Consider the following 16155-nt stretch of genomic DNA (forward strand, 5'->3'; position numbering starts at 1 on the left):
TGCAGCTTTGCGTGAATATCAGAAACAAACAAAACCAGGAGAGAAAAAAACGCTCTGGTTTTGTGAGATAAAAAAATGCGAATTATTTAAATTTAAAATCGAGCATTGCGTTATAAGAGTGGGAACAACTCTCTCTGTTCGTTAAGACTAACTGAACCATAGAAGTTTCTTATCTGGTTGTTTATCTCCTTGTGCGTATAATGCGTTATTCTCGTGAACAAACAAATAAACCGTACCATTGATCAGTAGTAGTAATCAAAGACTGCTGAATCAAACAATCATACTATTTTTGTGGTATTATCAGATATAAATCATTTCTCTTAGATCGTCAAGATATCTTAGATGAAAGAAGATAAGACCAAGATATCTATCTTGAAGTAGTTACAAAATAAATAAATAAAACAGGTAACTAGAAAAAATGGAATAAGATTATAAGCAATAAACTTTATCAATCATGTTTAAACACAGCTTTTTTGATGACGGAAGGTTGCTTTTACTGGAAAGATAGTTTCAAAATCATTTCTCTTTCAAGGTTTGTTTCAGACTAAAATGTTTGAGAACTGGAACCAACTAACCTCATGTTATTTCGGCTAACGGTAATGTATGATTTTTTCCCAGAGCTACTTGAAAAGTAAGGGAGGTTGCGACCTCGAGGTATCATTTAACCTATCATTTGAGGACACTGGTGTCCACATCCGTGCAAAAAGTGCAATTTCAAACCCCCCATTAGGCCAGGCGTTACCTGAAGTTGGTCTCATGTTGTATGAAACTGCAATTATGTGAAATAACTGAAACATTCTGTACGAGTTTGTTTTGAATTTCGCGCAAAGCAACTCGAGGGCTATCTGCGCTAGCCATCCCTAATTTAGCAGTGTAAGACTAGAGGGAAGACAACTAGTCATCACCACATACCACCAACTCTTGGGCTACTCTTTTACCAACGAATAGTGGGATTGACAGTAACATTATAATGCCCCCACGGCCGAAAAGGCGAGCATGTTTGGTGCGACGGGGATGCGAACCCGCGATCCTCAGATTAGGAGTCGAACGCCTTAACACGCTTGGCCATGCCGGGCCGAATTCTGTATGAAATATACAGTTATAAAATACAGTCACTTCCTACGTGAGAAACAATGTTTGAGCTATAAAAACTAAACAGTAATAAAACTTAGTAAAAGAAGTGCATCTTTCTGTAGTTTTTAATTTATTTGTTTAAAATGTTAACAATAAAGTTAATTTTATTATCACATAGTGATGATCTTTGTTTTTTTTCTGATCACAAAAACACAAACGTTCTTGAAATATTATTTATTTATTTCAGTATGTTAAAGCAGGAAATATCAGATAAAAGTGACGGATTAGTGGCTCTGGAAAAAATAGTATGTAAGAAGTTTGTTTTATTATTATCACAGGCCTGGCATGGCCAAGCGCGTAAGGCGTGCGACTCGTAATCCGAGGGTCGCGGGTTCGCGCCCGCGTCGCGCTAAACATGCTCGCCCTCCCAGCCGTGGGGGTGTATAATGTGACGGTCAATCCCACTATTCGTTGGTAAAAGAGTAGCCCAAGAGTTGGCGGTGGGTGGTGATGACTAGCTGCCTTCCCTTTAGTCTTACACTACTAAATTAGGGACGGCTAGCACAGATAGCCCTCGAGTAGCTTTGTGCGAAATTCCCAAACAAACAAAAGCTTTGTTATCAGTGTTCGAAAAATTCTCATAAAAGTTTTTCTTTCATCTCCCACTAAAATTTCCCCCCAGTAGCATGTCTGCGGAGTTACAGTTTCAATACCCTTGGTGGTGGAAGAGCACAGATAGTCCTTTGGGCAGTTTTTGGGCATAATAACAAATCAAACAAAGAAACTTATCAAAATTAATGAATCCAAACGTTTTAGAGACTGTTTTATTATTATATTAAATTACATATACTACTTGTACAAATGAAAAGATAATGAGGCTTGCTTAAGTTTTAATACTTGTAGGTTACTTTTTTCTCAATCTTAGCATGATTATTATAGAGCATTACACCAATCCTACCTGGTGTGTGCAAGTTTATTTACCAATGATTTCTTACGTAATAGGTGTTGTGAGAAATGAAACAAATTCTGCCAAGCAAAAGGCTAGGATTGATTGATTAGAAACTATGTTTACTGGTAAGATAAGGTTTATGGATTGTTTTCCTGGTATTGGCTCTCGCAAAGAGTTTCAGGCTGTTAGAAACTAGTTAACGTAAACTGAAGTTTACATAGCCGTCAAACTTCTACAGGATAGCACACCCAGACTGAGGTGGCACAGATCATAGGGGTGTCACAGTCTGTATTCAGTAGTTGGTAGTGTATATACCAAGCCACAAGAAAATAATACACCACGAGACCAGGTCATGGTCGCTAAAAGGCTACAAGTGCAGTAGGCGATCATTATCTATTGAATGTAGGCCTTAGAAACCACACTAGCCTCGAGCTTCAGGAACGACTGGAGTGTGAGTATCGTGCTCAGTGTTCATAAACAGTATCCATGAAGCTGAACTGCAGTCCAGGATTCCAGTTAGAACACCCGCGCTAGCCTCAAGGCAGAGATAGTCTGCCTGATTTTTACCCAGGAACATGCCAGCTGGATTCTTAAGTAATGAAATCCTGTGTGAGTGTCTGAGGATGTGAAGGAGAACGATATTTGGATTTGTAACGTTGTCCACTTTGATGGGAGTGGCTCAATCATTGTCTGGGGTGACATTAGCATGTAAGTGGAAACAGACCTTTATGTGATGGATGGAAGACCCTTGACTGCAAGACATTACATGGATGAGATACTGCTATCCATTTTTCACCTTTTGCTGACGGCATTGTAGGTGAGCTCGTGTACCAGCAGGATCACGAAGCAATTTTTTTTCAGATAAAAGGAATAGAGGTGCTGGACGCTAAATCACTGGTCTTAAGCTCGGTTGATCACGTGTGAGAGAAGTTTGAACTATTCAGAAGCTCAGAGTTACCCAGGTCAGTCATCTCAAATGTCAAAAACTAGTGTGGGAAATAGGTTCAGAGGAGTCAGAAACAATAGGTGAGAAACTAGCAATTACTACAAATTCATATCAAGTGTGATAACCTTAATCAGTTATTTTTCTTTGCTATTTGTGCAACTGAATATTAGCAGTGTTTGTAAATTGTCTTTTTGTTAATTGTAGATAAATTGTTCGACTTGCTTGGCATTTATTTTGTTTTGTTTGTTTGTTTTGGAATTTCGCACAAAGCTACTCGAGGGCTATCTGTGCTAGCCGTCCCTAATTTAGCAGTGTAAGACTAGAGGGAAGGCAGCTAGTCATCAGCACCCACCGCCAACTCTTGGGCTACTCTTTTACCAACGAATAGTGTGATTTATAGTCACATTATAACGCCCCCACGGCTGGGAGGGCGAGCATGTTTGGCACGACTCGGGCGCGAACCCGCGACCCTCAGATTACGAAGCGCACGCCTTAACGCGCTAGGCCATGACAAGTCCCTTGGCATTTATTACCTATGATATTTGAAATAAACAATTTTCGTCAAATTGATCGTCCATTTTGTTTTTAAATTTTGAAAAAAAATAACAACTTCAAAAACCACACCTTATCTTTTCATTTCTAATTAATGTTTATTACATAAAAGATTTAGCAAAGTTTTCCATCTGATGTTAAACTTTTGTAAAAGCTCGTGATTTAATCAATCCATTTTATAACATACTGAAAATTTTTCTTAAAATTGTGTATTTTATTGTCCTTCCGTTTGTTTCAAATAACTGTTCTTAATTTCTGTTCAGTATTTTTGAGCGCTATTCTTATTATAATAGTTTTTCGTACGTAAAAGTTTTCGTTTTCGGAACAAGTAACGTTACATTGTTTATTGTTTTGCCTCAGCATTTGTCTGTAGTTAAAAGATCATTTATTTAAAAAACAAAGACTCTAACTCTAAAATTGTAATTTTTTTGCTTCTTGTTGTATTCAATATTTAATGTGAAGATCACATGCTGTGACCTTTTGGCGACAAGGTTCGATTGCATAATATGTAATTGACCATGTAATATGCATATTTCCTTTTCCGTATAGCGTGAACATTTCCATCAGTGAAAAAGCATGACGAAGAAACGTGTCGGCTTTAGTCATGTTCACCCTCTGGTACTCGACTTTTCACTGTCTTACGTTCTTCGAGTTTATGGTGGATTCTCCACAAAAATATTGGACTTTTGACACAGGTAAGGACAAGCAGATAGACTGTAAATTTTAAAGTAATTTGTGCAAAGACTCCAGTGGGTTAATATTTTTCAAAATAAAAATACTATTCCTTTATGATAGAAAGAGATGTTTAAAATAATATATAATGACTGTATATTTTAATTCATTTCTACTTTCAACACCAAGGGATCTTTATGAGGATATAATAAAAGATATTTTGATTAAACAAAGGGCAAGATGCCAGTAGTTAGTACAGAGTCCCAAGAGAAACAGTTTCACAGAACTCCATCAAATCCATTGCTGACCACTGTTTCCAATTTCGAGAAAGTTGAAGTTGACCACATTAGCCGATCAAATCCAGAGATTTCACAGATCTCTGCCAGTAAGTACGAAGCTGTTCTTCATAACCTCTGCTCTAATGACAGTTGGCAAAAAGACATTGCTCTAGGAAAGAGAGTAGGATTCTACAGAATTCATGGAGAATTGGGTTCTGGAAATTTTTCCAAAGTCAAAGTGGCTTCTCATTGCCTAACTAAACGTAAGTTTTGTTTCAACTGTAAAATTTACTCACTGCTTAATCATACCTTTGTTTTCGTTAGTTTTTAACATTATGTTTTCTTGATTAGATATACAATACTGTGCAAAAGTGTTAGGACAAGAAAATATTTTGTCATTCTTTCATGCCCTTGCATAACGCACATTTCAACATTATGGTAATGTTTCATCGATCTCTGTTGACAATTGCATTAGCCAGGGTGAGTATAGTTATCATTCTTTAGAATTCTCACATAATTCTACCAAGGGCTGTTGGAATGAAAATAATGATCAAATTTAGGGTCTGAAATGATTGTTGTGGTAACTCATGCAATGTATTAACTATATATAAAGAAGCTGCTAGCATACAGTACAGGCACATGCTGGAAGACACCAATTTAATAGAACTCCAAAAATAAAATTTGATAATAATAGTGTTTAACGCCATATATTAAGTTTTATTTTCATGTCGCTGCTCAAAGATTGACAAAAGAGCAGATATTTGCAAAAAAAAAAAAAAAAGCTTTGTGTGATGCTGGTTGAACTCTACAACAAATTGCTGCAGACTTGAAATGCTTCCCAAACATCTTAATGTACTTAAGATCATGAGACCGAGGCAGGTAAATTTGAAAATTGGAAATAAACAGACAGAACACCTAAACTCAGTGATACTGATGTATCTTTGTTTATGTATCCTTTAGGAAAGAAGCAAAACTGCCACTGATATCAAGCATGAGATAAACATCTTTGAACCAAATGAGAGAAAAGTGTCCAGATATATTGTATCAAAAAGACTCAACGAGAGTGGAATATTTGGTCGTATAGCAGTTAAAAAAAACATTTGCTTTGATCTCGAAATATTGTCAAGAGACTGAAATTCGGTGAAAAGTACAAAAACTGGACTGTTGGTAATTAGAAAAGAGTGTTATGGACAGATGAGTTCAAGTTTCAAATATTTGGTTTGAAGCGTAGGTTGCACGTCCGGGGGAAGAAAGGTGAAAGATACTTACCTCAATAAATATTACCTACAATGAAGTATGGAGGAAGCAGTGTGATGGTTTGTTTTTCTATTGAGACATATCATCAGGTGTTGACCCAATGGTTTGCGTATTATTTGTAAAGGAGTCTACTGCTACTAAGGAGATAATAACTCCAACACTTATCCAATCTATGCAGAAATTACTTAGCTGAGAAAGAAGCTGTTGGAGTCATTCAAATGATGTAATGGCCCCCACAGAACCCCAATCTCAATCATTGAGAAGACCTGGAATTTGAGAGGTCAAAAACTTGAAAAATTAAAAGTTGCTTCAAGTGAAACTTTATGGAGATATTTGGAGCAAACTCTCATAGGGCACTCTTGTTAAATATGTTGCAACAATGCTTGAAAGATTGTTAGAAGTTATAAAAGCAAAAGAGAGACACACTAAGTATTAACTGTTTGTTGAACTTAAACACTTCTACTGAATTTCTGTTGTACTAAATATGAAGATTAATGAAAGTTTGATGTTTCATCTGTGATTTACCTTCAATCGTTTGTGAAAGTAGCCTGAAATATAATTTTTGATCGTGTACTTTGTTTGTTTTGAATTTCGCATAAAGCTACACGAGGACTATCTGCAGTAGCCGTCCCTAATTTAGCAGTGTAAGACTAGAGGGAAGACAGTTAGTCATCAACGCCCACTGTCAAGTCTTGGACTACTCTTTCTATCAGTGAATAATGGGATTGGCCGTGGCATTATAAGCCTCCTATAGTTGAAAGAACGAGCATGTTTAATTTGACGGAACTTCAAACCCGCGACCAACAGATTGTGAGTTGACACCCTAACCACTTGGCCATGCCGGGCGTGATCTTGTCCTGACATTTTTGCACAGTACTATTATTAGTTGTATTATTAATTTTGAGCTTCATCATTGTTCTGGTGCACAATATTTTTTACACAGGATTTTAAACTTTTTTTTTACTACCCGGTTTAATATAATCTTTAAAGTCAATTGAAATGTTCGCAGTTCCTAATTAGGGGTTATTTCTGAGTTAATTTTGTAAACTATTTGAATATAGTCCTTCATATATTTAACTTGTAAGACATATAAATATGTATAGTTTATAAACAATTCGTACGAAAAAATTGCTAAGCATATTTTCCTTTGAATATAAAACATGACATAAAGATTAATTCTTCAAAGCATCTATCCGCTCTTTGGTACACAAAGTCGCTCGTACAAAGATCCTCTGGTGCTGAAAGTACAAAGGTTAAATTATTTTCCTATCAGTAGACTGGTAACACTTATTGATTTGTTTTTCCAAATTGGAAGACTGTGTTTCTATAAATTATGTATTTTCAGTCCATAATACTGGAAAGATAAGTGAGATTAGTCGTGTTTTCCATCAATACCGTTAGTTCCATTGATTTTTTCGTATTATCATCAAACTTTGATATTGCAATAGAACATAAATTAATTCGAACACATTAAAATTAAAAGACTTATGCATAACAAAATATTTGATAAATGTCTTTAGAAATCGTAGGGTTTTCGAGAATTAACGTCATAAGAATCGCCAAAAACAGCCATTCAAATTATTTATGCATATATTTGTAAATTCAAACTTACATTCTTTGGCGTTTTATTATTACTTTAATAAGATATCATAGAGCAATGAGTCATATATTTTTGATACTTGTTATTCAGAATTTAATGACACAAAAAGAGAGAATGTCATGTATAACACGCAATCCAACTGTTAGAGAACTGATATCACGTTCTTGTCAACGTGTAGAGGAAGAAAAAGAATTCGATATTGAAAATGAATATTGTGGAAAATTTCTTCAATGTTTAAGCGAAACGAAATCTCTGTTTTTTGTTGTTCTTTTTTTTACAAAATGTGAGCTTTTAAAAGTTGGAAACAGAAAACAGTAATGAGAAAAGTGAATTTATCTGATCGAGAACCAGTTTGTACATTTTGGCGTAGCGTGTTTCAATAGAAATAGGAAATGGTGCTTTGTCGAATATGTACATTTTTTTAATATTTGGTGACTTGCGAATATTTTCAGTTAATAATGCACCTGGAAGCGCTTGTTACTCACGAATCAGATGTAAAACGTGAGGTGTTGTTGAACGTATTTGCTTTATCGAGATTATCAACTTACACGTTAATTATTTTATAATCTTAGTCTTAGTAACAACTAGTTACACCTATTTAGGCCTAGATAAAGTGCAGTTATTAAATCAAAGAACTAAATAGAAAAACCAAGCACGAAGTTGGAAGTATTAATGCGCATCCACGTACATGAGTTATGTTGTACCTGGCTCTAATAGGTCCATACAAGTGCTACAAACACCAGAAATTTATTCGAACTCTGCAAATTAACTAATGAAACAATGTCAATTTCAGAATAGCTTCGAAAGTACGATTTAAGATAAACGTATACAAATAAATAAGTAAGTAAAAAAATAGATGTTCAGTTTTGTTTTATTAAAAATATGATAAAAATATATATATGTAAAAACGGCTGGTTTGGGTTGAGAACATTTTGATGTAGAGAAGCGAACAACGTTTCGACCTTCTTCGGGCGTCGTCAGTTTTCTCGTCATCACTAAAAACTGATAGCTTTATTCGTGTATAGTTGAAAATCAACTATAATTTCATAGATTGGTACTCGCGGGGTTACATTTAACTTATCAGTGTTTCAAAGTTAACTCGTCTATACTAGATATTCGTTTGTTTGTTTAGAATTAAGCACAAAGCTACACAATGGACTATCTGTGCTGTGTTTTTAGTGTGTAAGTCCGCAGATATACCACTGTGCCACTGGAAAGGGCAGATATTCTTTAAAATGTAAAGGTCAAATGTTAGGGAGCGTATAAGATATAACTTATTGTATTAATTGATTTAATCAAATTATGTCGCCCTTACTTTCATCGAAGTTTTTTTTTCCTTTTGTTCATTCTCAGTTCCTACAGGGAGAGAAAGAAGAAACATGTAATAACAAAAATTTAATAAACTTTAATTGAAGCAGATATGTTGGAGAGATATATTAGTTATTGTTATATCGGTGTTATTGCTTTAAAAATATGATACTGTGTAATATAATAACAATTTCAGACATAAGTGTGAATACTTCATTAACCTAAAGAACTATTATTTATTAGTATGTTTTTAACCAGGAACGACTGGTTGCTCTTTATCTTAATGACGGGGTACAAAGAACCATTTTTAATGTGTATTCTTGGGGAGTTTATTTCGCTATAAACACGTTTCTATAATGATTATTCCACAGAAAAAGTAGCTGCTAAGATCATTGATAAGTCCAGATTAGACATCAAGACACAAAGAATGCTAGCACGTGAAATTAAGAGCATGGAAAGCCTTCATCATCCGCACATCATCCGTTTGTATGAAGTGATAGAAGCCTTATCGAAAGTGTACCTCATCATGGAGTATGCTAATGGAGGCGAACTCTTTCACTTCATCACTTCAGAAGGTCGGCTTCCCGAACAACGAGCTAAACGTCTGATGGCTCAGGTCGTTTCTGCTGTCAATCATATGGTGAGTGTAGAGCGCGTATTACAATATAAAATCACTAAACTGGATTTAAACAACAATTACGTGTTTTGTATGGTATTCATATTGTGTGTGTAACAAATGTACCACAATGGAAGTTAACCAACGTAGGTAAAACGACACTATGGGGGTTCTCTGTTATACTCATATTGTAGTACTGTGAAAGTTAGCTAACCTAGATAAAACGACAGTCACTGGTTTTCTGCGATATTTATGTTATGAGGTTAACAAACGTACCACAATGGTTGATAGATAACTTACACAAAACGACACTTTGGGGATATCCGTTATATTCATATTGTCAGTGTAACAAATGCGCTACAACGCAAGCTAGCTAACCCAGGAAAAACAACACTTTTAAGTTCTCTGTAATATTTCTATTATGAATATGACATACAGAGAAATATCAGCGAAACTTTATAGTCTCTATAATGTTCTATTATGATATTTAGAAATGTTATATGTTTGAAATAGAAATGTTTGAAATACGGAATTGGTGAAACCCAACACTAGTTTCACTTTGTTAGGTTCTGTCTTCTCTGCATCAAAGACAACTTTTTATTATAACTTCATCATAATTATTCTACCTACGTCATTTAGCAAAAATGTCGTGACCTAAAGTAATTATTAAGTTGTTACCGAATAAGAAAAACTTTGACTTCCACGAGATGTCGCTTTGACTGACTTAAAGTTTGATTAATAATCTCACTTCTTTATGTGTGGATTTTGCTTCATAGTCGATGAACAATTAAAAACAAATTATAGGAAGCTGCAATGAGACAGGAATTAAGATAATATAAATAACATGTGTATTTATATCTTACAAACTATTGATTACATTAATTCTTATTAGGTGATTTACTCAGTACTGTAAAACAGTAAAGAATTAGATATTGCATTACCTTTATCGGTCCAGGTTTTTAACTTACTATTATATGGATAAAGTCTATACTAACAGCACCCAAGTACATTGGGGATATCCCATCTATGAGACAAAATCCAAATGGTGATGACAATCTCGTCAGTTGTCACGGGAGATCATGAAAAAATTAAACAATGGTACGAAGCTAAGTGCTTACATCCACAACGTCTCAGTTTCTATTGGTTTTCACTGTCTATAGCCAGTTGTGGGAAGGTAGTCACCTTTAAATTTAGTAGAGTAGAAATGAAATCACCCTAATGAAACTCCCAACCTCTACCCTTATAAAAAGATATTAAATAAAACTATAAAGACCCCCAGTGACTCAGCGGTATGTCTGCGGACTTACAACGCTAGAAACCGGGTTTTGATATCCGTGATGGGCAGAGCACAGATAGCCCTTGTGTAGCTGTGTGCTTAATTAAAAACAACAACAAAAAACTATAAAATATTAAATAGAACTATGAAGTAGAATCATAAGATAGTAAATAGAGTTATAAAATATTAAATAGAACTATGAAGTAGTACTATAAGATACTAAATAGAACTATAAAGTACAACTATAATATATTAAATAGAACTATAAAGTACAACTATAATATATTAAATAGAACTATAAAGTACAACTATAATATATTAAATAGAACTATAAAGTACAACTATAATATATTAAATACAACTATAAAGTAGAACTATAAAATATTAAATACAACTATAAAGTACAACTATAATATATTAAATAGAACTATAAAGTACAACTATAATATATTAAATAGAACTATAAAGTAGAACTATAAAATATTAAATAGAACTATAAAGTAGAACTATAATATATTAAATAGAACTATAAAGTAGAACTATAAGATATTAAATGGAACTATAAAGTAGAACTATAAGATATTAAATAGAACTACAAAGTAGAACTATAAGATATTAAATACAACTAGAAAGTAGAACTATAAAATGTTAAATAGAACTATAAAGTAGGACTATAAAATATCAAATAGAACTATAAGATATTAAATGGAGCTATAGAATATTAAATAGAACTATAAAGTAGAACTATAAGGTGTTAAATAGAACTATAAGGTGTTCAACAAAACTATATAGTAGAACTCCAAGATGGTAAATAGAACCAAACACCTTATCATAAACTCTAGTATATAGTACTTACTCCCAATTTCTTCTCTTTCTCTTAAAGACCTATTAGAGTACAACACAAGAATACTGCTCACTGTTTGTTTGTTTTTTGAATTTCGCACAAAGCTACATGAGGGCTATCTGTGCTAGCCGTCGCTAATTTAGTAGTGTAAGACTAGAGGGAAGGCAGCCAGTCATCACCACCCACCGCCAACTCCTGGGCTACTCTTTTACCAACGAATAGTGGGATTGACCGTCACATTATAACGCCCCCATGGCTGAAAGGGCAAGCATGTTTGGTGCGACGGGGATGCGAACCCGCGACCCTCAGATTACGAGTCGCACGCCTTAACACGCATGGCCATGCCGGACCTACTGATAGAAGCCAAACTGCTTACAGTTAGTCTTTCCGACTTCCTTCCTTTGTAGTAAGGCTCGGAATGGCCAGGTGGTTAAGGCGCTCGACTCGTAATTTAAGGGTCACGGGTTCGAAATTCCTGTCACACCAAACATGCTCATTCTTTCAGCTGTGATGGCATTATGATGTGACCGTCAATCTCATTATTCTTTGGTAAAAGAGTGGCTCAAGAGTTAGTAATGGGTGATGATGACTAGCTGCCTTCCCTCTAGTCTTACACTGCTAAATTAGGGACGACTATCGCAAATAGCTCTCGTGTAGCTTTGCGCGAAATTAAAACAAAACAAAACATACAATCCTTTGTAGTATGTTCGTTACACTCAATATAAATAATATAGAGAACCCCTGACAACCCAGAGTGATAACAGGAATGTGACATTCAGTAGAAATATTATGATTGCTTCATTTCAACTATTAACACAGACATTACCCGTTGTGAAAGAGAGTTGACAACCTGGACTGATAAAACGGCAACTTGATAATTAGTAGAAATGTTACAGTGGTTTTATTTTTGCTTTGGGAACTTTACGGGTAACTACCATCTCACAATTGGCTATAGACAGTGAAAACGAATAGAAGCTGAGACGTTGTGGATCTAAGCACTTAGCTTCGTACACTTGTTTGGTTATTTTATGATTTCCCACGACAGCTGACGAGATTGACATCAGCGTTTGGATTTTGTCTGATAGATGCGATATCCCCATTGTATTTGGGTGCTATTAACACAGACATTATCCATTATGACAGTAAATTGACAATCTGGACCGATAACGGTAATGCGATAAATAAATATATATATATTGAAACTTTTTTTTTTCAGCATCAAAACAATATCATTCACCGTGATATTAAAGCAGAAAATGTCTTCTTCGCTGGACCAAATGTTGTGAAACTCGGTGATTTCGGCTTCAGTACACAAGTCGAAGATGTGTATAAGCCCCTGACAACATTCTGTGGTTCCCCACCTTATGCAGCCCCCGAACTCTTCAAAGATCCAAGTTACATCGGGCCTTGTGTAGATATTTGGGCCTTGGGAGTTCTATTATATTTTATGGTCACAGCTTCTATGCCTTTCCAGGCACAAACTGTGGTGTTCCTTAAAAACCTTATTCTTGAAGGTAAGTTTAAGATACCGTCTCACGTTTCCAAAAGCTGCAATGTCCTCATTAGGGGTATTCTCGATCAAAATCCAAAGCTCAGGTTTAGTATGAAAGACATTATGTTATCAGAATGGTTGGTTAATCAAAAGTTTCCTGACAAACTAGAAAGATATATTATGTACCCAAGCTTTGAAAATAGTGATCTTTTAACAGAAGAAGAGCGAGAAACGAGACACCAGCTACGAAACCTGGGGATAACGGATGAAATGTTGCAGGACTGTGCGAGTAGAGGGCCGCGCAGTAACATCACTGGGACTTTTAGAATTGTACTTTATAACATACAGACGAGTTCGGTAGAAGATGCCTCGAAAAATAGTGCGCCCGAAACACCTCTACCTGAAAGAATTCTAGACCAAGAATTCAATGAGAAAGGCATTCGAAAAACCAAGCAAGGAGCCACATCTCCAAATAAAAAGTCTAGAATGTGTAATTTGCTGTGATAAAACTTTTCTGACACTTATAATGAAATATTTTTCACATTATTTAGTTCACTTCTCACTAGATTTGCCATTTTACATAAAATAATCGAAAAATACAGGTAGAAATATTTCATTATTTACTTTATTGTACATGCCTGACCTGTACTAACGTATGTTATATATATATGTATATAAATATGTACATGCGTATTTAAATAGATCTATATTATACTGACACCGTATGTAGAAATACGAACCATAATTGAAACTTCACTATAAGTTATAATAAGATTGTGGAGTATTTTCAACTTAATTTTTGTATAAAAAATATAGTTATTGTAAAAACAAACCCTTTAGGCCAAAGAAAATTTATATTTTTAAGTTGTAAATATTGGTTCTAATGCTCAACCTACATTTTAAATAAACAAACAACGTATATGACATTAAGTCATAAAGAAAAATAAAGTATTACATTCCCTGTAGAGTAGGCTCTAATTATTTAATAGAAAAAAATAAATATCAGTGATATATAGCTACCTCAAATATAGATATTTCATTAACTCTAGTAGGTATTCACTTTCTTTGTTGCTTGAAGACATCAAACTCTTTATTATATGTACACACACACAATATGCACTCTTATTTTGTGAAAAGCCGCACAATGAGCTATCTGCGCTTTATCCATCGCTGAGAGTCGAACCTTGGATTTTAGCGTTGTAAGTATGTAAACTTACCGCTGATGCACCAGGATACACACACACACACATGTAGACATGCATATTTATAACTACGTATCACTCTTTTGATTGTGTATCTATCCGGTATTCTTCTACCTATTTGCCTATCACATTCATTCAAGCATCTAAAATGAAACAGATTGTCTTATTCATCGTGAACACGGTCTTTATGTAGACTCAAGTTTCGTTTTGAGATTTGTTCTGTTATTAAGTAACCATATTTTCTGGAGGTTTGATGAGAGAGGTAAGAACACCAAGCTACAAAAGATTTGTGGACACACGAACTACACGGTTTATGTGCTTCACTTTTCATTAAGGTTCGTGAGAAATTATGGTTTGTATTCACATTAAAAATCCTCATACCTTTTGCCTGGGAGTGGGCGGAATTTTGGGAGGCGATATTTTCAGATCATATGACACAAAAGACAGTCAGAATCTATCTATTACAGATAAAAAATATTGTACATGTCAATAAATACTGTGTGAGTTTCATAGAAACTTCTCTTCTATGGCTTTCAACAAATTAGGATTTTTTTTTTAAATCTTTAAAACGATATCATATAGTAGCGTTATAAAGTGACACCAAGTAAGTTGTATAATTTATAAAAGTTCCTAATGCACAGTCATTGTGCTGAATGTAAATGTATTCAGACAAGAGATTCTGTGACAAATTAGTGAGTGTTATAATGTCAAACATGTCCGATAAAAAAAGAGGAATGACCTCTTAAGAACTTAGATGTCTCCAACAGATCACAACGTAAAGCAGGAACGCGTAGAAACTGTCAATCATTGTTGATTTGGCCCGGCATGGCCAAGAACGATAAGACGTTCGACTCCTAATCCGAGGGTCGCGGATTCAAATCCCGGTCGCACCAAACATGCTCGCCCTTTCAGCCGTGCGGGCGATATAATGTCACGGTCAATCCCACTATTCGTTGTTAAAAGAGTAGCCCAAGAGTTGGCGGTGGGTGGTGATGACTAGCTGCCTTCCCTCTAGTCTTACACTGCTAAATTAGGGACAGCTAGCGCAGATAGCCCTCGAGTAGCTTTGCGCGCAATTCAAAACAAACAAACAAAATCATTGTTGATTTCATAGTTTATTACAATAAAAATAGAAAGTTATTTAAAAAAAACAACTTAAGTTTGAAACACAACATAAAGCGTTGCACACATATTGCACAAATGACAATCTATTACACGTATGTTGAATGTACATAATCTTCACTGAAAACCTACCTTAAGATTGTGTTAAACTTCATTTGTCGTTAATGTGAAAAATACAATTTAATTTCCTCCTTTTGTCTTCACTCAAGTTTTGTTTTGAATAGCAATTGATATTTTTCTCATTCATTTTAAAATATTCTTCATGTACAGTGCTCAATACTGATCTACAGACAGCACTAAGAGCTATTCAACTGGTTATGACGTAAGCTAATATTATGTATCATACTAACAATAAAGATGTTTCCTGCTTCAATTTTCACCGTTTGTATCAATTTTAAATTCAATATGACTGTCCTTTCTCTGTCTAAGTCATCTTTAATACATAAGTACACTTTAAGGAAATAAAAACGCGTGAATTTCATACATATCTTGGTTATTGAATAGACGATTTAAAAAAAGGCTTAACAACAAACTGGAAAATAAAATCGATACAGCAGAAAAAGACTACAGTATTATATAATATCTATATATATGTAGATCTATAAATAAATTAGAAGATAATCTATTATACTCTTCATTAAAATTGTGGTAGATTCGATTGCAAACAAGGTCATCCAAGTTCGATGACTTGTTCTTTCGACTTTGCAGCACTGCGTTTTGTCGAATATCCACCAACTTTACCGGAAATAGCCATTAGTAAAATATACAGTGGAAAGGCGTAAATTAATTTTGAGTTGTCGTATTACATTTTCATTAATTTTTAGTAGTTTTTTAACATTTTTAGTATGTCTGCGGACTCACACCGGTAGAAAATGGGTTTCGATACCCCTGGTGAGCAGTGCACAGATAGCCTCCTGTGTAGTGTTGTGCTTAATTCCAAACAAACAAACATTTTTAGTTTTGTTTT

The 16155-nt window shown here is 34.7% G+C and overlaps 1 protein-coding gene across 12 annotated transcripts in view; it reads left to right on the forward strand.

Annotated features, from left to right (window-relative positions):
• The window catches only part of LOC143223364 (serine/threonine-protein kinase NIM1-like), a 24112-nt gene extending 8551 nt beyond the window's left edge, over positions 1-15561 (forward strand). For 3 of the 12 annotated variants that reach the window (XM_076451251.1, XM_076451257.1, XM_076451252.1), the window contains exons 2-5: positions 4071-4216; positions 4428-4734; positions 9008-9276; positions 12589-15561. In XM_076451251.1, coding sequence (XP_076307366.1) covers positions 4434-4734; positions 9008-9276; positions 12589-13368 — 1350 coding nt within the window. In that variant the 5' untranslated portion in view covers positions 4071-4216; positions 4428-4433 and the 3' untranslated portion in view covers positions 13369-15561. Of the gene's footprint in view, positions 1-1321; positions 1384-1423; positions 3050-4070; positions 4217-4427; positions 4735-9007; positions 9277-12588 lie in introns of those variants that run through there. The other 9 variants (XM_076451258.1, XM_076451263.1, XM_076451259.1 and 6 more) reach the window with 7 other exon arrangements.
• The last annotated feature ends 594 nt before the right edge of the window (positions 15562-16155 follow it).

The sequence above is a fragment of the Tachypleus tridentatus genome, chromosome 8 (genome assembly GCF_004210375.1).
Source record: "Tachypleus tridentatus isolate NWPU-2018 chromosome 8, ASM421037v1, whole genome shotgun sequence".
NCBI lineage: Eukaryota > Metazoa > Arthropoda > Merostomata > Xiphosura > Limulidae > Tachypleus > Tachypleus tridentatus.